This window comes from Pseudomyrmex gracilis, unplaced genomic scaffold (assembly GCF_002006095.1).
Source record: "Pseudomyrmex gracilis isolate BER0280 unplaced genomic scaffold, ASM200609v1 scaffold_235, whole genome shotgun sequence".
Lineage (NCBI taxonomy): Eukaryota > Metazoa > Arthropoda > Insecta > Hymenoptera > Formicidae > Pseudomyrmex > Pseudomyrmex gracilis.
Window position 1 is genome coordinate 1 of NW_018020819.1, and position 20,879 is coordinate 20,879.

The 20,879-nt window shown below is 31.5% G+C and overlaps 5 protein-coding genes across 8 annotated transcripts; 3 read left to right on the forward strand and 2 right to left on the reverse strand.

The window, feature by feature from the left end:
* The first annotated feature begins 2,373 nt into the window (after positions 1 to 2,373).
* On the forward strand, positions 2,374 to 8,414 carry LOC109859043 (protein FAN-like). The gene is made up of 16 exons (XM_020436889.1): positions 2,374 to 2,805; positions 2,946 to 3,179; positions 3,365 to 3,557; positions 3,639 to 3,824; positions 3,930 to 4,001; positions 4,132 to 4,340; positions 4,437 to 4,599; positions 4,700 to 4,854; positions 5,159 to 5,337; positions 5,478 to 5,609; positions 5,739 to 5,945; positions 6,058 to 6,328; positions 6,572 to 6,802; positions 6,877 to 6,965; positions 7,085 to 7,336; positions 7,550 to 8,414. The coding sequence occupies exons 1-16, from the start codon at positions 2,792 to 2,794 to the stop codon at positions 7,645 to 7,647; spliced, it is 2,685 nt and encodes an 894-aa protein (XP_020292478.1). The 5' UTR covers positions 2,374 to 2,791; the 3' UTR covers positions 7,648 to 8,414.
* A 646-nt stretch (positions 8,415 to 9,060) lies between these two features.
* Positions 9,061 to 12,952, reverse strand: LOC109859032 (mitochondrial uncoupling protein Bmcp). Of its 3 annotated transcripts, none has more exons than XM_020436864.1 (8): positions 12,890 to 12,952; positions 12,268 to 12,355; positions 12,000 to 12,147; positions 11,588 to 11,867; positions 11,012 to 11,130; positions 9,957 to 10,017; positions 9,782 to 9,871; positions 9,061 to 9,599 (listed from the first exon to the last, which is right to left on the reverse strand). In XM_020436864.1, exons 1-8 carry the CDS (start codon positions 12,890 to 12,892, stop codon positions 9,474 to 9,476), a joined length of 915 nt encoding a protein of 304 aa, XP_020292453.1. In that variant the 5' UTR covers positions 12,893 to 12,952; the 3' UTR covers positions 9,061 to 9,473. The 3 variants fall into 3 exon arrangements, with proteins under 3 accessions (XP_020292453.1, XP_020292455.1, XP_020292454.1); XM_020436866.1 differs by lacking the exon at positions 12,890 to 12,952 and adding an exon at positions 12,692 to 12,881; XM_020436865.1 differs by lacking the exon at positions 12,890 to 12,952 and adding an exon at positions 12,692 to 12,881 and having other exon boundaries at positions 12,268 to 12,496.
* On the forward strand, positions 12,908 to 14,765 carry LOC109859033 (calcineurin B homologous protein 1). The gene is made up of 6 exons (XM_020436868.1): positions 12,908 to 12,997; positions 13,391 to 13,657; positions 13,782 to 14,045; positions 14,159 to 14,252; positions 14,374 to 14,546; positions 14,702 to 14,765. Exons 2-5 carry the CDS (start codon positions 13,591 to 13,593, stop codon positions 14,516 to 14,518), a joined length of 570 nt encoding a protein of 189 aa, XP_020292457.1. The 5' UTR covers positions 12,908 to 12,997; positions 13,391 to 13,590; the 3' UTR covers positions 14,519 to 14,546; positions 14,702 to 14,765.
* A 197-nt stretch (positions 14,766 to 14,962) lies between these two features.
* Positions 14,963 to 17,906, reverse strand: LOC109859030 (ATP synthase subunit alpha, mitochondrial). The gene is made up of 7 exons (XM_020436861.1): positions 17,734 to 17,906; positions 17,264 to 17,377; positions 16,737 to 17,086; positions 15,924 to 16,662; positions 15,665 to 15,809; positions 15,461 to 15,578; positions 14,963 to 15,379 (listed from the first exon to the last, which is right to left on the reverse strand). Exons 1-7 carry the CDS (start codon positions 17,797 to 17,799, stop codon positions 15,268 to 15,270), a joined length of 1,644 nt encoding a protein of 547 aa, XP_020292450.1. The 5' UTR covers positions 17,800 to 17,906; the 3' UTR covers positions 14,963 to 15,267.
* A 528-nt stretch (positions 17,907 to 18,434) lies between these two features.
* On the forward strand, positions 18,435 to 20,844 carry LOC109859031 (guanine nucleotide-binding protein subunit beta-5). Of its 2 annotated transcripts, none has more exons than XM_020436862.1 (6): positions 18,435 to 18,922; positions 19,092 to 19,226; positions 19,340 to 19,476; positions 19,559 to 19,677; positions 19,793 to 20,150; positions 20,234 to 20,844. In XM_020436862.1, exons 2-6 carry the CDS (start codon positions 19,121 to 19,123, stop codon positions 20,561 to 20,563), a joined length of 1,050 nt encoding a protein of 349 aa, XP_020292451.1. In that variant the 5' UTR covers positions 18,435 to 18,922; positions 19,092 to 19,120; the 3' UTR covers positions 20,564 to 20,844. The 2 variants fall into 2 exon arrangements, with proteins under 2 accessions (XP_020292451.1, XP_020292452.1); XM_020436863.1 differs by having other exon boundaries at positions 18,436 to 18,922; positions 19,095 to 19,226.
* The last annotated feature ends 35 nt before the right edge of the window (positions 20,845 to 20,879 follow it).

Sequence of the window (20,879 nt, forward strand, 5' to 3'; positions counted from 1 at the left end):
CAGTAAAGGTAGGTTCCTGATTGCTACGTGGGACTGGAGTTGAAGATACATCGATGGACGGCGAAGGACTACGCGCAACGGTACGTTGTATTTTTTTAATAATTTATTCTTCTCACATAAGAAGCAATTCACTTTTAGAAAGATTGCTTATATATATATATATTATCTTTAAATTTGTATTATAATTTACACACAAGCAAATTACAGTTTTTAGAGGTATATGCCTAATAAATTTTAAATATAGCAAGTTAATTAAATTATTCTGAAACTTATTTCTTTTATAATAGTCTGGAAAAAAAATCCTTCATATATGGACATATCCTATATCTGATTATGTTTAATTAGATACAATGATATATGAGATCTTCTCAATCTCATATAAAATTATTATGTATAACTGGATATAGAATTTGAGCATATATAAAGGAAAAATAATAATTTAGAATTAAATAATCGCGCGATTATGTTTCATATCTCTACCATGAAAATTTTTGAGAAGAATAAATTATTCTGCATGAGTAGTAATCGCACTGATTTTTCAATATATTGTCACTCCGTATAATCCTGTAATTCCAAAACGCAAATTTTAGAGAAGAATAGTTTAAAAGTTTAAAGTTTCATATAGTTTCCCTAGTTAAGGGATCTTTCGGTTTCAAATTTTTACTTATAAATATTTTTTTTAATATTTGGTGACCATAAAGAACATGACTTTTTTAACTTGTTACTGTGCAATAAACTGAAAATCCGGTATGTAACACTTATGTAATTATACGCAGAGAGTGACGATATATTCTTTTTCGATAAAATGTCTATATATTTGTATATAATATTTTGTATATATGTGCTTTTATTTTTTTTTTAATATATATTTATCTATATTTTGTACATCTACTTTCATATTTCTATATCACTTTCTCTTAAAGAACCGATATAGAATTTTTTCTATATATATGTGCTTTTTTTATTTTTTTTATATATATTTATCTATATTTTCTACTTTCATATTTCTATATCACTTTCTCTTAAAGAACCGATATAGAATAGTTTTTTGGAGGCTTATGCTCCTTATATTTATTCTCTACATTTATTCTCTTCTAGTTTATTTTTGCAAAAATATATATTTAAATATATATTTGAAATATATGTATTTAAATATATATTTTTTCTTTTCTTTTATTCTATCTCATCTATTTACATATGGTACGCTTTTATCGGGTGGGTGGATATACTCTCTTTAAATCATAAAATATAAAAACTCGATCGCGAAAGTAAAATAAATTTAAAATAATATTTTTTAATTTTAAAACACAACTGTCCCTCGCGTAAAATATTTGATAGATTTTAAAACTTTCCAAAGTAAGTAGGTAAATAGGTATCTGTGTAGGTAGGGATGCGTATCTACAAGCGCTTGTAGAAAATATATTAGGCCGGGTAGGTAGGAAATATGGTAAACCGAATAAGTAGGAAGAAATCAAAATGTCAAATTAGGATCAAGGTTGTTATGCAGCCTTAATCCTAATTANTAACGCTAGTAACGTTTAAGATATGTCTAAGATAGGTAGGTAGGTAGGTAGGATTATATAACTATTTATATTATTTTATATAATATTGTATTATATTGTATTATATTGTATGTTGTATGTAATAAATGTGTAATGGAATTGTATTCTATTGTAATATATAAAAAAATTGTAAAATGAAACTTGGAAATAGAAAACACACTGATAAAGAGTTTTAAATAAAAAAGCAAAAGCTATATTTCTTGGAATTGCAACTTTTCAGACATTATATTTGTGTACCGTTAAAACACTTTTGTATAATATACATGGTTTTTTGTGTATTTTGTATATATATATATGTAGTATTTTTAAGAAAATAAAATAAAATTTATAAACCACAGAGCAGCAAATGATGATGTAAAAGGAGATGATNTTTGACTACACTCCACGAATTCTGATGTTGCTCGCTAAAATAAGATTCTTTTCTTGACTATCACATCTTTTCTTGTATATCACATTTATGTTGTACGAAAAGTTGCAATGTTTTTTCTTATCCTTTTCTATTTTCTTTTTTCATCTTCTCATCACGAGATCGGTCATTTTAAATTTTAAAAAAAATTAAATTCACGCTCTCGAATATACTCACACACTTAAAGAAAGTGACCATTTAAACTCGTGCACTTAGCACATAATAGAACCGCACGCTGTGGACATAGCGCACCGACATGTCGCTCGTGGACTGGCTGCGTAGTTCCAATGTGTACCACTCGTGAACAATGCGCTAGTTTACGGGGCAGAAAAGTGATTATACATTCTCTTATGAACCTGGCCGCTCTCAGGCTTCTCTCTGGCACAAGGAAGTGTATGGACAGCAAAAAAATAATACCCGTACGATGAAATACCCTAGATAATCTAACCAACTCTCTCTAATCTCAAACTAGCGGTACAGAGACAACATCAAACGAATAACTAATTTCTAACCTCTAAATCGCATTTTTTTTTATTAATAATTATTTCTTTGGTGCCGAGCGACACTTTGTACTAATCAATCTTCATCAATGTGTAAAGAGGAATCAAATAAACACAAGTTTATTTCCAAATCTAAACAGATTGCAGGAAAGTAAATATTTATCTTATTAGTCTGCAGAGTGGCGTATGGATAAATACTTCAAGAACCTGTTAGTTGTTAAAAACCAAATCTGCTTAAATTTATTTCAATATCTATTGATCAATTCAACATAGTAATTATATCTTTTTTAATATATGAATCAGTTATTTATACATATTTAACAATGGAGAAGGAAAGGTATGTGTGTGTGTGTAGTTTTGCATTTAAATTTTATAAATAAATTTATTTTTTTTGATTGTATTAATTTAGTGTAAAATATACCTTATAAATATGATTGTACATCTCAATTTTTATTGTTGAGTAAACTGTGTTTGCAGATTTACTATGCTCCTTTTGGAACCGGGAGAAATATTTTTTGAAGATTATAGCGTGCAAATGAGAAAGGTAGATTGTCCAAATCCTGGAAATAAGCAATGGATGGATGGACGCTTAAAACTATGTTCCAAATCATTGGTCTTTGTAAATAAAGATATAAATCAGCCATTAATCAAGATTCAACTTAAGGAAGTTACATCTGTAGAGCAGTGTACATTGAGCAAAGATACAACTGAGTAAGTTTTGTGTTGATAAATAGCTAAATGAAAAAAAGAAAAAAAAAAAAACAAAAATGCAAAATGCATAAACAAAAAGATCTATCACAAACATTAAAGATACAGAGCTTATTTTTATCTTTAATTTTAATATTATTGTCTTATTATATTTGTTTTTTATTTATGTTTTTTGGAATTTGCTGTAGGAATATGCTGTCAGTAGATTGTAAACGACATGTGGAAATGTTAGAGAAAAATATATTAGCACCGTACAGATTTATACACCAGAATACTGTGTTTCATTTCTGCTTTAATTATGCAAAGATAGAAGATTGCCTTCCGCTAATTTTGCAATTGCACAGAGCAGCGAGTTTAGTGACTGTTGAGCAAAATGCTATGGTAATATCTTTTTTTTTTGTTTATTAAAAAATTTATCACGATATTTTATTAAAGTCTTCAACGGCACTTTTGATTTTGAAGATTATGGCTATTGTGCACTCCAGACAATCGCGGGTATCCTTTGACACATCGTGGCTCGAAGACTTGTATGAACAAGTAGTCTTGGAGACACAAGCAAACAAAGTGTTACCACTTGTGATAAATCCAGGTAGAGTGTTGCTAACAACTTCAAGAATTTATTTTCAACCTTACAATAATATGGATCAGGTAATTGTCACTTTGTGATATGATATTACAAATGTTTGTTGTCATTGTTTTTATGTGTAACATAAAAGAACATATCTTCAATTTAAATCAATGTTAAATTTTCAGCATCCTGTGCTCAAGATTCATCTGAAAGATATACTGAACATTATAAAGAGGAGATTTCTGTTGCGACAAGTGGTAAATATTTCAACATCTTCATTATTCTTTCTATATTGTAATTTTTATGAAATTCTAACACTTAGCAAACCTCATTATAAAAACACATTGACACTTGTGATCTATTCACTTCTTATTAATCTGTTTACAGGGTCTTGAAATAAAGTCGACGCGACAAACTGACAGTAAAACCGAACATTTATTTCTGTCGTTTCAAAATCACGACGATCGAGACAAGCTATACGACAATTTGCTTGAACAATCGGCAGTGTCTCTAGAAACTGTACCTCCGAATCAAATGACAATAAGATGGCAGAACGGATATTTATCGAATTATGATTATATTTTATACGTAAATAGGTAATTTATATTAATTTCGAGTTGATTGTTGTTGGTATAAAAGGCATTATTTTTAAAAAAGATTTATAATTTTATTTATATTACATTATATCTTAGTTTGGCAGATAGAACGTTTCATGATTTGACGCAATATCCAGTATTTCCTTGGATCATACAAGACTATACTTCTGCGACTTTAGATTTGAATGATATCAGTGTTTATAGAGATCTCTCGAAACCTATCGGTGCATTAAATCCTACCCGTCTGGAAAAACTAAAAGTATGTACATAAGATTTTTATAGATATCTAATATATTATTATTAATACATATATATATAACATTGATTTAATGTATAAAACGTCTTAAATTCGTTTGCAGGAACGATATCTGGAAATGTCCGACCCAAAGTTTTTATATGGTTCTCATTACAGCGCACCAGGATTTGTGTTATTTTATTTAGTACGAAAATATCCTCAATATATGCTCTGCTTACAGAACGGAAGATTTGATCATCCAGACAGAATGTTCAACAGGTACATATCATATATTTTGTTTCACTTGTTCATTTATTTATTTTTTATTTTTTTTTAATCTTCAACGGCTCTGAATAAACGAAGAAAATCGAATATAAAAAAAGATTTCTTTATTATTATTTTTTTTTTTTTTGAAAGAGAGATATTACACATTTCTCTCGCGAAAAAAAGACAAAATACTATAAATGTCACGTATAAAAGTACATTACTTACGTTATCGTATCTTACATCATAAAGTAATTACTCTATCATGTGCAGAAACAATTTTATGTTTCACTTTTACCAACACAAAAACACCTAACAGTGTAGCTGACGTGTGGAAAAATGTTTTGGTGAATATGTCTGACTTTAAAGAACTGATACCAGAGTTTTATGACATTAGCAACGGTGGTGATTTTCTAATAAATAGTTATGGTATCGATTTTGGCTATAGACATGACGGTACAAAAATAGGCGACGTACAACTTCCTCCTTGGGCGAACGGTAATATAAGGGAGTCGTTTGTTTCTTATTTTTTAAATTATTGGTTAAAATTGTGTGTACATATATATGCATAAACAAAATAAGAGTCAATGTATTAAATATATATATATATATATATCGTTGGTTTATATACACTTCAGGACCATCTGATTTTGTACAACAACTGAGAAATGCCTTAGAAAGTGATTATGTTTCTCAAAATCTTCATCATTGGATTGATTTAATTTTCGGATACAAACAAAGAGGAATTGAAGCCGAAAAGGCTGATAATGGTAAAAATCCGCTTTTTTATGTGTTAAAATGTAATTAAAACATAATTAAATTGAATTACTTGATAAAATATATTTTATATATATATTACTTATAAAAGATATTTTTTAACATTGTTACTTTTATTGCAGTATTTTTCCATTTGTGTTACGAAGGAGCGGTGGATTTAGATACCATACGAGACATAAACGATAGACACGGACTCGAAGTCCAAATTATGGAATTCGGTCAGATACCGAAGCAAGTCTTCACTCTACCTCATCCAAAGCGTTCGACATCGGTTTCAAATTTATTATACAGTGAAACATTATTGGCTTCACCAGAAACTATGTCTTCAGGTATTCGTCTTTTACATTTTTTCGTAGTTTCTTATATACGTATATATGTATGTAATTATTTTCACATATAATATATTTATATGTACATATAATTTGTATATAAATTTTTCAGACAATGCATACGTAAAAGAAGATTCATTTCATCTCAAAGAACTAATAGTATTTCAAGCGCATAAAGACTGTGTGAGAAGTATCGTGCAAAAAAATACAAGCAACGAAATCATATCAGTAGGACAAGATGGAACACTAAAGCTGTACGATATAAGCGAAAGAAAATTAACACGTAGCGTTATCTTATCCTCTTTGTCACTATCGTCTTGCATCTCGTATTACACACCGTCACAACGGAACATTCTCGTGGCAGGATCGTGGGACAATACATTGTAAGTGCGGATCAAGTGCACAGTTATGACGGAAAAATATATAGAGAAATACGCGCGAGAGCAAACGTTAACGATATCACAAATAAACGTGATCAAAATCATTTGCGAGCCTATAAATCTAAAGTGTTATTTAAATACATTAATAAAAACTAAAATTGTATAATATATCTAAGTTTTTGCAAATATAATTAAATAACGTATTTTTGTTTCGCAATTGACCTAGATTACATTATTTTCTTTCAGGATATTTTATGATATCGAATTTGGTAGAGTAATCGACGTTCTGCAAGGACACGAGGACGCGGTATCGTGTTTAGCATGGAGCGCCACTCATCAGGTCATTATATCGGGATCATGGGATTGCACCGCAAAAGTTTGGCGCGGATATACTTCCGGATCGAAAATTAAGCCTGCGGAGTACTTTATCGCTCAATTAGATCACGATTCTAAAATAACTTGCATTAACATATCGAAGTAAGTTGTGAAAAAGTTAAAAATATATACAAATTTTTTCTAATCTGAATAAATAATCCTTACGTTAATTGCAGAGACGACACTATGTTAGTGTCCGGTACGGAAGACGGAGAACTGTGTTTGTGGGGCATGGATAGTTACAACTTGCAATCCACTATCAAAGGTGTGCATCTTTCGCACATTTTATTATTTTATATAAATATATCCGACAAAAATCTCTTTTTTGCAATATATAATACACGGTTTTTAATCATTTTTACTCATTGATATTGTTATTTGAAGGTCATACATGCAAGATAAACGCGATAACATTCGATAAACAGGGTGACAGCGTGATATCATGTGCGGAAGACAAAGTATTTAATATAATAGACGTTCGAACGAGTACACAAATATATTCCGTTAACTTGGAAACCGTACCGTTGACGTTAACGTGGATGGATATGTTCCTGTTGATAGGCGATGATAACGGGAATCTGAACATATGGAATCATCAGAAGGCTGTATTTGTTTCACAAATACATTGCCACGATGGTAAATTTATATTATTGTTGCACAATTTGTGAATAATACGTGCATTTATAATATCGTGATATTTGCCGCTCACAGCAATAAATAAAGTAGCTGATTATTATTGCCATTATTAATGCCGTTTAATTTGATATAATTTGTTTTTATTTTATATATAAACGAGTGTTGAAACAAATACAATACTAATCGTTTTTTTTGTATATTTATTTTTTTCAGGGTCTCTTTGTGCCTTAACCCTAGCAACTGATAGTAATTTGATAATAACAGGTGGAAAAGACCGAAAAGTCATTGTGTGGGAATGTCAAGGTCAATGATACAGTATTACGAGTGATCGCAATTAGTGTATAAAAAAAAAAAAAACTGCGCGTGATAATGCAGAGATATAGGCCTAAACGAAATTCTATTTAGTAACATAGTATTTTTATTATTCTTTTGTTACATTAGAGAATAATCGGAATTTGTACATAGAATAAGTAACGGAGACCTTTATCACAAATTTCTCAATTCCTGTACAACTTTTGTATTCCAGGGAAAAACAGAAAAAAGTGAGTTTCTTCATTTGACTATTTATACTATAATGATATGTAGAGTTATATACATTTCGCTGTTTTGCGAAATGATACATTTTCTATAAGCTATGTTGTGTCAGTCTTCCTATTTTAATCCGTTGTGTGTCGAGTAGAGCGTCGGTGACTTTCCGTTCATACTGCGTGATTCGCATATGTACACACGTAGTCAAAAAAGTTTACTTACACCATAGAGATACCTTGTAATATTTATTAAAAGTATAATAATAATTATTATTGATACAAACAAGAGATAACATTTAAAATAGCAAAGCAAAAATTTATTAAGTTCTTGTTATTTACGTATTTTATGATATAAATGTTAAAAAAAGTAACAAGTAGTTACATTCAATAGCGAAAGTATCAAACAGTTTGGAACGGAAAGTTTGTATGCAACTCATGTGGCACAGAACATGTTAGGAAAGATTGTAATTTCATAATGTGATAAAAACTATTGTATAAAACATCATTGTATTTAATATATTATATGTTATGTTATATACGTTATATATATTCTATACGTTATATATATATTAGAATTTTTTTACATTATTTAAACTCATAAAATGAGTATTTTGTAACATATATAGATGCGTTGTTTTAAATTAAGAACAATAAATATTAAATACACAAATAAACATTTTTTTGTACATGTACATTTTGATTAAATATGTTATTTAAAAAAATAGTAAATAAATAAACAAAATTAGACTTGTATACGTATTTAAACTACGTTAATTTGCATAATTTTTGCGTTAATAAAATTAAAATTTGATTTGTGTCTAACATTTGTAACATATGATACACGTACATAGATTAAAAATTTAATTGAATTTAATTGGTCGCTGAGATAGATTTTAGCGACTGCATTGTTTGACCAATTTTATCACAACTGGTGATAATCAGTTTTTTAAACATAAATTTAGAGTATAGGATATATACTCATCATTTTAAGAATGACTAGATCATGAAATATGATCAAGAGAAAAAAATAAAAAGTAATACTATCAGAAGTGAACAGACATTACCAAGTATTGAAAATCATTTAATATTATATTCACACGCAGATAACGACTAGTATTGTTAGAAGAGACACTGAGACAAACCAAGCACAAAAAACTTGGACATAATTTTACTATTTTACAGAATGTTCATTATATGTATATATATATAAATATACAAAAAATTTTTTGAAAGAATAATAAAAGGAGTCTATGAAGCCTGTAATAAAAGTCGGTGTATGTAAATTCTACATGTAATTATATCAACTAAAAGCACTTTATGGAAGTTTGTACCTTAGGAAGTTTTTGGACCTTTCTGATTACTTTCTTTTTTACAATCACACATTACTTTTTTCAAAAGTAATTTGTTCATATACGCTATTTGTTCATATATATTTTATGATAACTACTAAACACACATCGCTTTCATTGAACGACTTGCACACAACTGAGATTATCAGAAACATCAAATGCGCAATATAACAGTATTTACATTAAATTAGATTTGTTTTTTTTTTGTTTTTTTTTTTTATGAGAATTTTAGTGTTTTTCACGTAAATACCTGTCGATACATCACGTACGGTCCACTTGTTTCAACTGTTCATAAGTGATAAAAAATATAATATTCCACGGTCCCATTCTAAACCACGTCGGGACAAAACCTTTATACAATGCTAAGACTCCTTCATTTTTAATTGTCTATATGAAAGAAAAAAAGAGAAACAATTATTTTTCTTATATAAACTCAATGATGTCCTCTGTGTGGGACATAAATGCGATATTTTTACATTTATAATGGTTAAAGACATAGAACGAAAAATTAATCGACGTCAAAATTAACGGACAAAATATAACAGAATATAAATTGGATTTTCTTTTACCTGAACTAAACAATCCATACTGCCACTGTATATGTGTGACATAGGTTTACTAGTAACAACGCATACTCTCCTTTGATTCATCAGTCGTGTCTAAAGAAAATTAGATGTTAAAGAAAATAAATAAAAATTATTATGTTGTGTTAAACGTCTACTTACATAGACACAATCTACTTACACGAATAACATCTATAGGTGTTGAAGCTACAGCACTTCCCATGCTAGCAACGAAACTCGATCTAAAAGATATAATGGAAATTATAATTGTTAGCACGTACTTATATAGCACAGTTTAAATGTGCATTATAATGTATCAAAAGTTATATTACACATTGTAAGTTTACAAAACTATTAACCCTTATCCAGACATAAAGAAAAAGCAACATCATGTTCGCACTTATATATTTTGATGAAAGAAAAACATCAAATATATAAATTTCAAGCACAGATATGAAACAATAAATGAAGCAAAATTTGGTCCATACAATGAACGAATTACAGAAAGTTTTTTGAGGCGCGCGTTTATGGTTAGTAATTCAGAATTTTCAAAAGCTCTTAGAACACAAAACTGCAACTCAAGCAACCTCTGCGAAGAATAAATACATGTAATCGATCGAACAATTATTTGTTTTAAGAATTCTTATATTAGAGACAGAGTGCTGAACACACCTTCCGTGTCAAGCCTCTCTGGTCATCACAAAATCCGTCTATCGCATATGCTCGTACGCACGATAATGTCAAAAGGACCTGGAAATAAAACGTTTAAAATTTAAGAGTTTTATACTCTATCTTCTCTTAATAATTGCACAAACTATATACGGAATATTTTACAGAATTTTATTCGCGCAATTATATTTTGGAAATTTATATGAATAACAAGCATAAAATTATAGATAAAAGATCGTATTGTATTTCACGTTGCAGATCGACGACGAGAGATTTTCGATTTTTGTAGAAACAACCTAAACTGGATCTAAACTGGATAAGGGTTAATCAACATCGACAATGAATAACATAATTGATATATTGAGATAAAAATCTGAATGTATTTTTAAAATGTTATATGTTGCGATCACACATATGAAATATTCGAGTATCTGTGTGTGATAATAATTTTTTCTAAAACAAAAAGCACACAAGCGCTGGCAATATCACAGATTTAAAATTAGTTTACTGCAGCAGTAAACATGTTTTAGTGTTAATATATACGTTTAGAGAAAAGGAAAAACTTACACAAAATGATTACTAACGCTGTCTCCCAATACACTCAAACACTTACTCTTGGTATAATCATATATAGGTAATTCTACGGCCGCGATAATAGCTGCCCGTTGAGCAGTCGGCCCAACACCCTATGTAAAACATTAACAAGAAAAAAAAACATTTTTGTATTTAATATGGCACTTGTTATTTTTTTCAATATTTATTATCAAAACTTTCCAGATGATTAATAACTTTAAAAAAATGTTTTATATAATAAAACTTTGACATAACTCGCGATTAATTTCAGTTATTACATCTTTGTACATATAACAGAAAACTCTTACATGTGTTAATAATAATAATTTTTTTCTAAATTTCAAAAATCGTCAATCTTGAAAACAATATTTACAATGAAATTATGATAAGTTGAATAATAAACTTTAAACATGCGGAGTGTTTAGCAAAAATAGCTATTATGGTTGATTAATCATATTTCTTGCCATAAATTTCTTAAATATTTATGAGGTTTGTGTGCATGTCATATCAAAGTACACAATCTCAGAGAAATCGAATATATAAAATAATATGTCAAAAAATAGTCATTACCCTCCAAAGTCCACGAATACCCTCATATCTGTATACATCTTGGAAAATAGAAAGCAGTGACATGTTTGTTTCGTTGCCAGTAACTTGCATACGAACTTTTACCACATCGGTAGGATTGGCAATTGCACTTGACAAAGCTCCAGCTAATGCTGCACAAACAATGTTTATTGTGACTAAATCGCCAGTTGCCCACGTGTCAGTTACAATTTTTTTGAGGGAATAATATGTTCCAAACTTTATAGTTCCGTAGGTTGCTTGCCGTAAAATGGCAGAACTAATCCTGAATAATAAAAACAAATTAATAATTTATGATCTATTAAAAAATCTGGTGATTCTTCAAGATATTTCTATGGTCTATTCTTAAACAACATGTTACTTTCTATGCTCATAAAATGATTATATATATATTTACCCTGAATACAATCCTTTTATTCCTTCTTGCTGAGATATTTGTAATAAAGCATCAATCATGCCAGTGTATTTTAAACGTGCAAGCTTCTGATCATACTTTTGACCCTGTACCTGCAGACGTGTTTTTGTGGTATCTAAAGGAAATGTACCTAATAAAATCAAAATTTTATAAAAATTATGAGATATACAATTTTACACAGTACTTTCTATACGTATAATCTAAAAAAATTCTTTAAAAAAATAACATAACATTTAAATTATTTACTTACACAGTTCCGCGATGATTGAAGCTAAACCTCCATATACGAAAGGTCTCCAATCTTTCCAATTTCTTTCTCCCATTACCAGCTTTTCGGCCTATTCGAAGAGACGAAACCACAGCTGAGTGCGTTTGTGTAACGTAAACGTATATGTATGTAAAAGCGCGCGCTTGCGCGTACTACACATGTAACAACATCCACGCACATTCACATGCGTTCTCACATACGTGAGATAAGACTGCCGGTATTATCAGAGAAAACGAAAGTTAACAAACATATTAGTAAGTTTATAGCGAACAACAATTACTTTTAAGAAAATCAAGCACTTTTGCGTTTTTCTTTTTACGCCATGTGTAAAAGATACGTAACCCTACGATAACACAAGCATAACTATATAGAATTCCAAATATTCTGATTTTAAGACATCACTTACATCTCCGATTCAAAGATAAATATTAAATTGTAAAAGCGACGTTATTTATATATATGATAAATGAATTCACGTATCACTGAATAATTGGATAACGTGTAATAAGACAAAAAGTATAAGCGCACGCACAAATCAAAAAATTGAGAACAGCGTCGTATAGTAGGGTATCTACATTCAATATCACAAATTTATATCACAAACCATATGTATTAAAAAAACAACAAGAGACACATAGAGACATCTACCGATCCGCGCACCAGTTTGTCCAAAATTGTCCAAAGTGATGGCTGCTCTTCGTTTGTATTCAACGTGAGTGTGAACTACTATATACATATTAATTTAATAGATTAATTTATTCGCAGAATCGACCAGTGGTTATCGCGAAGATGATCGATTGATCGAATTCTCTGTATCTTTGTTATGTACAAAACTTATGTTTTGGGTTTTGTCAACGTGACACCTATTATAAATCATCTCAAATATTTTCAATTGACCGTTGTGCAAGGTCTGTGAGTGATCATATATCAACAGTCAGAGAGTCATGTGACTTATTAGCGAGTGTTCAACACATTATCAAATGCGCCTTTCTCGATCTGTGTCTGTTTCTGAACTTTGTTCCTCTCTGATATAAATTTTTAAAAACTACATACATATATGTATATATGTAAAGTATTTGCATGTATTATCGTTTTTTAAATGCAGAAAGTACACCGTGACACATCAAAAGGCCTAACAAATCAAAGTGGCTGTCGTATGGACAATAGTTTTTGCAATCAGGAATCAATAGAGTGAAAAAGAAAGAAAACTATTTTTACGTATTTCGTTCAAGTATATTATTATAAAGAACAGCTCGAGAGATCGTCACAAGCGAATTGGTACTTACTTTTCGATTGTCGAGAAAAATGGGTAACAGATCGAGTCTTCTTCTGCGTGAAGACGAAATAGCGCAGATACAAAATGCTACTGGTTGTGAGTATTCCATTACTTTATTTATATTCTGTGATTAATCTCCGTACAAATCTTGGCAGCGATTATCTGTATAAATAGAAGTATTTTAATAAGATGTGTGAATATGGTTTTTGTTGACTAACAGTTACGCCAAATCAAATTGAACGACTGTACAGTCGTTTCACAAGTCTGGATCGTGGAGATTGCGGAACGCTCAGTCGAGAGGATTTTCTTCGAATCCCGGAATTGGCTATAAATCCGCTTGGTGAAAGAATAGTGAATGCTTTTTTCGAAGAAAGTGGCAACGATAGAGTAAACTTTTTACAGTTTATGCAAGTCTTGGCCCGCTTCAGACCTATTAAAAAGAATAGTCCTAATCGATTAAACTCTAGACAGCAAAAGTTAAAATGTAAACATATATATAGTATCAGATATTATATATAAGTTTTAAAAAAAAAAACATTTTTTTCTTTTGAATATTTTAAATATTTGATATTGCTACACATATATTAAATGTTTCAGTTGCATTTAAAATGTATGACTTGGACAACGACGATTTGATTTCTAAGGAAGAACTCCTCGCTATCTTGCATATGATGGTTGGTGCCAATATCAGGTAATATTTTTTATAGTTTTTACTTTTCTCTAATATTTTATAAATTAACAATTTCTGCAATTGTAATAAAATTTATATATTTTTAAAATATAAGTATCTACTTTATGTGTGTGTTGTGCAGTGAGGAACAGTTAACTAGCATTGCAGAGAGGACAATAGTGGAAGCTGATGAAAATGGAGATGGTATGATATCATTTGAAGAATTTTGTAAAGCATTGGAACGTTCAGATGTGGAACAAAAAATGTCTATAAGATTTCTCAGTTGAATTCAAATTTTTATAAAAATTATATTATGTAAGTTTTATAACCATTACTTGTTTTAAATAGTGCAATACATATGTATATATTATGCATATAAATGATTTGTATTAGACAAAATGAAATTTGATTGAAATTATTTGTCTATATATGTATATAAAGTAAGAGTACATATATTTGAGTCTTTCTAGATTGTTATTCAAGATTCTGTGTGAATCAAGAAATCTGCACAAGTTAATAAAGCATATACGTACATATACGGCATTAGCAAAACAAGTTAATTAAATTAGAATTAATTTAATATAAAACTTGTACAGAACAAAAAATAAAAGTAAAAATTAATACATGTTCCTTTATACTTTGTTTTAAATTACAAAAAATTTTTAACGCATTCATTGTTGAAACTCAGACAGGAATAATACGCATATATTTTCGAAACATCAGTAAGTTTATTTTTATTAAAGATCGATTTTTTGTGTATAAGATGTTACATATATGTCATACATATATGTTACACGTATATGGCTATCGAGTTTATCGTTTTTTTTTTTTTTAGATCATGTGGAATTGCTGCAATATTTTCTAATGTACAGATATTGCATAAAATTTCATAGCATTATGTGAGATTTATATAATAGTATACAATATCGGTACATTGTCAATTCTCATCAGCAGAACAATTTTTCTTGAAGAATATTTTTTTCTCCAATTATCTATGTTGACTTAATAACAGTATGAACATTTAAATAATCGCTTTCTATGAGAAAGATGAGAGGAAGTCGGTAACTACTTTCTTCAATTTTGCGTCCGATGCTTCACTGATCAAATTTTCTTTCGCGATCGTTGCAAGAAGATCTTGTTGAGTAGACCTGAGAAAAAATATCACAAGTAAAAACAAAAGTGCATGGGGTTGTAATTTTATATCAATTACGTACTATAAGAAACCATACCTGATGTGTGCAAGGAATTCTTTCTCGAACGCGGTGATCTTTGTAGGTTCCATTTTGTCAAGATAACCACGTACACCGCAGTATATGACTGCTACTTGCTCTTCAATAGCCATGGGTACTAAAAACAAAAATATATATCAAATATTGCAACGTGTACATTTATATATGTCACAAGGAAAATTAATATGAAAATTGTGATTATACCGTATTGTCCTTGTTTAAGCAACTCTGTTAATCTCACACCGCGATTCAACAACTGTTGGGTCGCGGCGTCCAAGTCGGAACCGAACTGAGCAAAAGCTGCTACTTCACGATATTGGGCCAATTCCAGTTTCATAGAACCGGCCACCTATAAAACATCGAAAATGCATTTATAAAATATTAATATTCCATAACTTGAGATTACATAATATTCAATATTGTGATATAATTAGATATATTAAAAAAAAAACATGTATAATACCTGTTTCATAGCTTTGGTTTGAGCAGCGGATCCGACACGTGATACAGATAAACCTACGTTGATAGCAGGCCGAATACCTTTGTAGAACAATTCAGTTTCCAAGAAGATTTGACCATCGGTAATGGAAATGACATTCGTAGGGATATAGGCGGACACGTCACCGGCTTGTGTTTCAATAACGGGCAAAGCAGTCAATGATCCACCGCCCAAGTTTTCGTTCATCTTGGCTGCTCTCTCAAGCAGACGAGAATGTAGATAAAATACATCACCAGGATAAGCTTCACGACCTGGTGGTCTTCTGAGCAATAGAGACATTTGGCGATAGGCAACAGCTTGCTTAGACAAATCGTCATAAATGATCAAAGCGTGTTTTCCATTGTCCCTAAAGAATTCTCCCATAGCACATCCGGAATATGGGGCTAGGTATTGCAGTGGAGCTGCGTCGGAGGCAGTTGCAGATACAATAATAGTATAATTAATAGCACCACTGTCAGTTAAACGTTTGACGATTTGTGCGACGGTGGATCTCTTTTGACCAATCGCGACGTAAATGCAGTACAATTTCTTTTTCTCTTCTCCAGCGCTATTGAAACGCTTCTGGTTGATGATGGTATCAATGGCAAGAGCAGTTTTTCCCGTTTGCCTGTCTCCGATAATCAGTTCACGTTGACCACGACCAATAGGCACCAAAGAATCTACAGCTTTAATTCCAGTTTGCATAGGTTCCCGCACTGATACTCTGTTAAAAGATTATATAATATAGTGCACACTCTAAATATATATACGTATAAAATAAAACATTGCCATAACTACCTGGGAATAATGCCGGGAGCTTTTGTTCCAATACGGAACCTCAATTTGCTATTCAAAGGTCCTTTACCATCGATAGGATTACCCAGAGCATCAACAACCCGGCCTAACAGTTCCTCACCAACAGGAACATCAACAATTGCGCCAGTACGTTTTACAATATCGCCTTCTTTGATGTGTCTGTCATTACCAAATACTACAACACCCACATTGTCAGGTTCCAAATTCAACGCCATACCCTTCAAGCCAGAGCTGAACTCTACCATCTCATCAGCTTGGATATTCTTCAGCCCGTAGACACGAGCGATACCATCTCCAATACTGAGCACTCTGCCGGTCTCTTCAAGATTGGCCTATAAAAAATCTTTGTTACAATATTTTTTTTATAAACTATAATCCTCTTTAAAAAAAAAAAAGCAAAACATTTTACATTACAAAGTAGAAATAGAATTTATAAGACTGTTAATAACAATATTCGATTAAGTAACTTGAATCTTAAGTAATATTATACCTTGACAAGGTTGCTTTACCTTAGGCGTTGATCCAAGAATACGTTCTTCCAGGATGGCAGAGATTTCTGCTAAACGCCGACTGCAGGAGACATGATATTTGCGGGAAGCTACAACAGTTGCAGGCCAATTGATCTGCAAATGTGAATACAATAAATAAATACATACAATCAAAGTCAAAATGTTTTCTGCCAAAATTCATTACATAACTGGTCGCTCCCCCTCAACACTTTATGTAATATTATACACTATATATTGACGTTTCGAACGCATCGACTGAATTCTTTTAGGAATCAAATGATTTATGAATTGCAATACTTGCTCTATGGCTTTTTTGTTTATAGTCTGACTTTCGTACGTAAGCAGATAAATTGTCGAAGATAAATGACCACAGTGAAAAATGTCGGCACGTTCCACCCGATGTGTAGGAACACTTCATGTGTGACAAAGTATTTTCATGAGAAAATTTTCCTTTTCTTTTTCTTAATTACCTGCGCGGTGGTATTTGGCAGATGTCTGGCCAGAGACGAGGCCAAGCGTAGCGATAGAAGTGCCATTTTTCAGTGCACTGAACGGAGAACGGTTAAAAACGACAAGATGATCGATCGAGTACAGTGGAGCAAGGAACGAGAGGGAAATGTCGTAGTGGTGTCGGTGATGCCCCCTCTCTGCAATTCCCAAATCTGCGCGACTTGTCGTGCGCACATTGTCGAGTAGACACATTGATTTATCTCAGCGACATCACATCGCAAATATAAACTCGCAAATTATTTCGAATTTCGTTGTTCGTTATTTTACCACGCGCATTTAGTACGTTATACAATGTAAGAAGTAAAAAAAAAAAAAAAAACTAATTTTCTACTTGCGTTTTGATATTACTTCCTCAAATTCTGTACGTCACAGAGAGAAACATGTCTGCGCAATGTGTCGTAGCGTTGGAAAGCGGGAAATTGGAATGCGTGTTACAAGCGCAACAAATATTCAATTGCACAAATCAATAAACAAATTTGCGTGCGACTATTAACATGATATACATTAATGTACACATAAAAATCTAAGTTTTATTGATGTTGACGAGTACCTAGAAGTACTAAATAATGTAATTCTATGTATAAGAAACAACAAAAAAAAATTCCCGAGTATATATCCAATACACGCAAGTGTCAGATTGCAGTTTTTATTTTAATAAATATACACAATAAAAAAAAACTGTCTTACTGAATTTAAAGAGTGATCATTTTAAACGATGTGTTCAACAAGCCTTTTAAACCAGCAGATGTGACCAGAGAAGGGTAATTCAGCCGCTCGCAGTGCATCGGCGCCGACCGGCGGCGCCTTGTCAAGCATATCAGGTGCTTTTGGTGGTTGCTTCGTCTCATGTCAATTCGCGTCGTATCGATTATCCTCGTTCTAGCGCGTGTTGGCGAGATCTCGCTCTCGCTTGAAAATAAACGCACATAAAAAAAATAAAAGAGAAGAGCGAACGCAGCGGCAAGAAAAATGACGTGGAAAATCGTTCGCAATGACTGTAAATAAGAGATATTGGAACCGAAACATTTGCGGGAATTCGAGGGCTCTCCATTTCGTTTTGCTTGCAAAAATAGAATTCTGAAGCATTCCAATGTGACACAAGTAACAATCAACTGTGTCTTCAACTGTTTTATCTCAAATTTGTAAAATGTATGTATAAATGTACACGCATTAAAGTAATGCGTGTGTGTGTGTGTGTATAATATATATATATATATGCATGTACGTATATAAATTCTGATAATCCTCACATTTATACTTGTACACGTATGAGAAGAATTCTCTCTGTTTATGACAAATTCTTTATTATATGTCAAAGAAGAAATTGTCGACTAAAAGTGAGACAGTATGAACTCTGCAACAGAACTGGAACACATAGAAAAGTTGGCGAAAGAAGCGGAAAGCTTAAAGATACGTTTAGAGGATGAACGACAAAAGTTGAATGATATCACACGTAATTATTATCAAAGCTTTTGTGATTAAAAAAATGTGTTTATATAATATTTTATATTTTGTATATGCTATATTTATGTCTTAAATTTATCTTGTATATATTATTTTTTACAGTTGCTAGTGTAGCAGATAGGCTTGAAGCAATTAATTGTATAAATGTGAAGCTCAGACGTATTTTAAAAGGACATCAAGCTAAGGTTCTATGCTCAGATTGGTCTCCTGATAAGCGTCATATCGTTTCTTCCTCACAGGTAGACAATAGCCCATTTCTAATCTTGTGATCTTAGCTTGTTACGTAATAAAATTAATATGTTGTTTCTTTTTTTTTTTTAGGATGGAAGAATGATCATATGGGATGCTTTCACAACAAATAAAGAACACGCTGTTAGCATGCCTACTACATGGGTGATGGCATGCGCTTATGGTCCTAGCGGTACCTTAGTTGCATGCGGGTAAATATAATTCGTTTCATACAATAGATATTACAATAACAGATGCAAATGAAAAAGATATATTAAATTATAGGAAATTATTATTACTTACTCGTTTTTTTTTTATATATTGTAGCGGTCTAGATAACAAAGTTACGGTATATCCATTAAGTCTGGAAGATGATGTCTCAACTCACAAAAGAACTGTCGGCACTCACACGTCCTATATGTCCTGCTGTGCATTTCCAAACAGTGATCAACAGATATTAACAGGCAGCGGAGACAGCACATGCGGATTGTGGGATGTAGAGAGCGGACAATTGTTACAGAGTTTCCAAGGTCATTCCAGTGATGTTATGTCCATCGATTTAGCGCCAAGTGAAACCGGGAATACGTTTGTGTCAGGTGGTTGCGACAAATTGGTCTTGATCTGGGATATGCGCAGTGGGCAATGTGTGCAAAGTTTTGAAGGACATCAGTCCGACGTTAATTCGGTACGTATATACCAAAGAACAAGAATTGTGCTATCAATTAATGTTTTGCGTATATAATAATATATTATATTTCGTGCACACAGGTGAGATTTCATCCTGGGGGCGACGCTGTAGTAACAGGCTCGGATGATGCTACTTGCCGCTTGTTTGATTTGCGTGCTGATAGAGAAGTTGCAGTATATGCAAAAGAGAGTATAATATTTGGAGCAAATGCGGTTGATCTCAGTATAAGTGGGCGCTTGCTTTTCGCCGGATACAACGATTATTCGGTGAACGTATGGGACACATTAAAATGTCAACGAGTAGCGCTGTTATATGGTCATGAAAATCGAGTTTCGTGTCTAAGGATTTCTCCGGACGGAACTGCTCTGTCTACTGGAAGCTGGGACTCAACTCTGCGAGTTTGGGCTTAGTTTCTTGATTACTGTTAAACATGTTGAAAATAATTTTATGAGATAATCATGCCATGCTGCGCACGGCATAGTTAATATAATGTTAATACACACACACACACATTTCTTACTTTATCTTATTTACATTTATAAATTCATGTGATCTTTTTTAGATAGTTTTTATATTTCATTCAGGTTTTCATACATCGCATTCTACATATGTATGATACATTTTAGTGTATTTACGCACTTAACAGCAAGCTTGCTATGTCATACGCAAAATGTATAATCAGTATGTAATACATAATCAATAATATATATATATATATATATATAT

Excerpts from the sequence above, each read along its gene's own strand:
- LOC109859043 (XM_020436889.1), top strand. Across the intron at positions 3,825-3,929 it reads CTTACAATAATATGGATCAG|CATCCTGTGCTCAAGATTCA; the intron begins GTAATTGTCACT and ends TTAAATTTTCAG. Across the intron at positions 4,600-4,699 it reads CCCGTCTGGAAAAACTAAAA|GAACGATATCTGGAAATGTC; the intron begins GTATGTACATAA and ends ATTCGTTTGCAG.
- LOC109859032 (XM_020436864.1), bottom strand. Across the intron at positions 9,872-9,956 it reads CACCTATAGATGTTATTCGT|ACACGACTGATGAATCAAAG; the intron begins GTAAGTAGATTG and ends AATTTTCTTTAG. Across the intron at positions 9,600-9,781 it reads GTATGGATTGTTTAGTTCAG|ACAATTAAAAATGAAGGAGT; the intron begins GTAAAAGAAAAT and ends TCTTTCATATAG.
- LOC109859033 (XM_020436868.1), top strand. The coding sequence starts at position 13,591 with ATGGGTAACAGATCGAGTCTTCTTCTGCGTGAAGACGAAATAGCGCAG. Across the intron at positions 13,658-13,781 it reads GATACAAAATGCTACTGGTT|TTACGCCAAATCAAATTGAA; the intron begins GTGAGTATTCCA and ends GTTGACTAACAG. Across the intron at positions 14,046-14,158 it reads TAGACAGCAAAAGTTAAAAT|TTGCATTTAAAATGTATGAC; the intron begins GTAAACATATAT and ends TAAATGTTTCAG.
- LOC109859030 (XM_020436861.1), bottom strand. The coding sequence starts at position 17,799 with ATGGCACTTCTATCGCTACGCTTGGCCTCGTCTCTGGCCAGACATCTG. Across the intron at positions 17,087-17,263 it reads TTCTTGGATCAACGCCTAAG|GCCAATCTTGAAGAGACCGG; the intron begins GTAAAGCAACCT and ends GATTTTTTATAG. Across the intron at positions 15,810-15,923 it reads AAACCAAAGCTATGAAACAG|GTGGCCGGTTCTATGAAACT; the intron begins GTATTATACATG and ends GATGTTTTATAG.
- LOC109859031 (XM_020436862.1), top strand. The coding sequence starts at position 19,121 with ATGAACTCTGCAACAGAACTGGAACACATAGAAAAGTTGGCGAAAGAA. Across the intron at positions 19,227-19,339 it reads AAAGTTGAATGATATCACAC|TTGCTAGTGTAGCAGATAGG; the intron begins GTAATTATTATC and ends TATTTTTTACAG. Across the intron at positions 19,477-19,558 it reads ATATCGTTTCTTCCTCACAG|GATGGAAGAATGATCATATG; the intron begins GTAGACAATAGC and ends TTTTTTTTTTAG.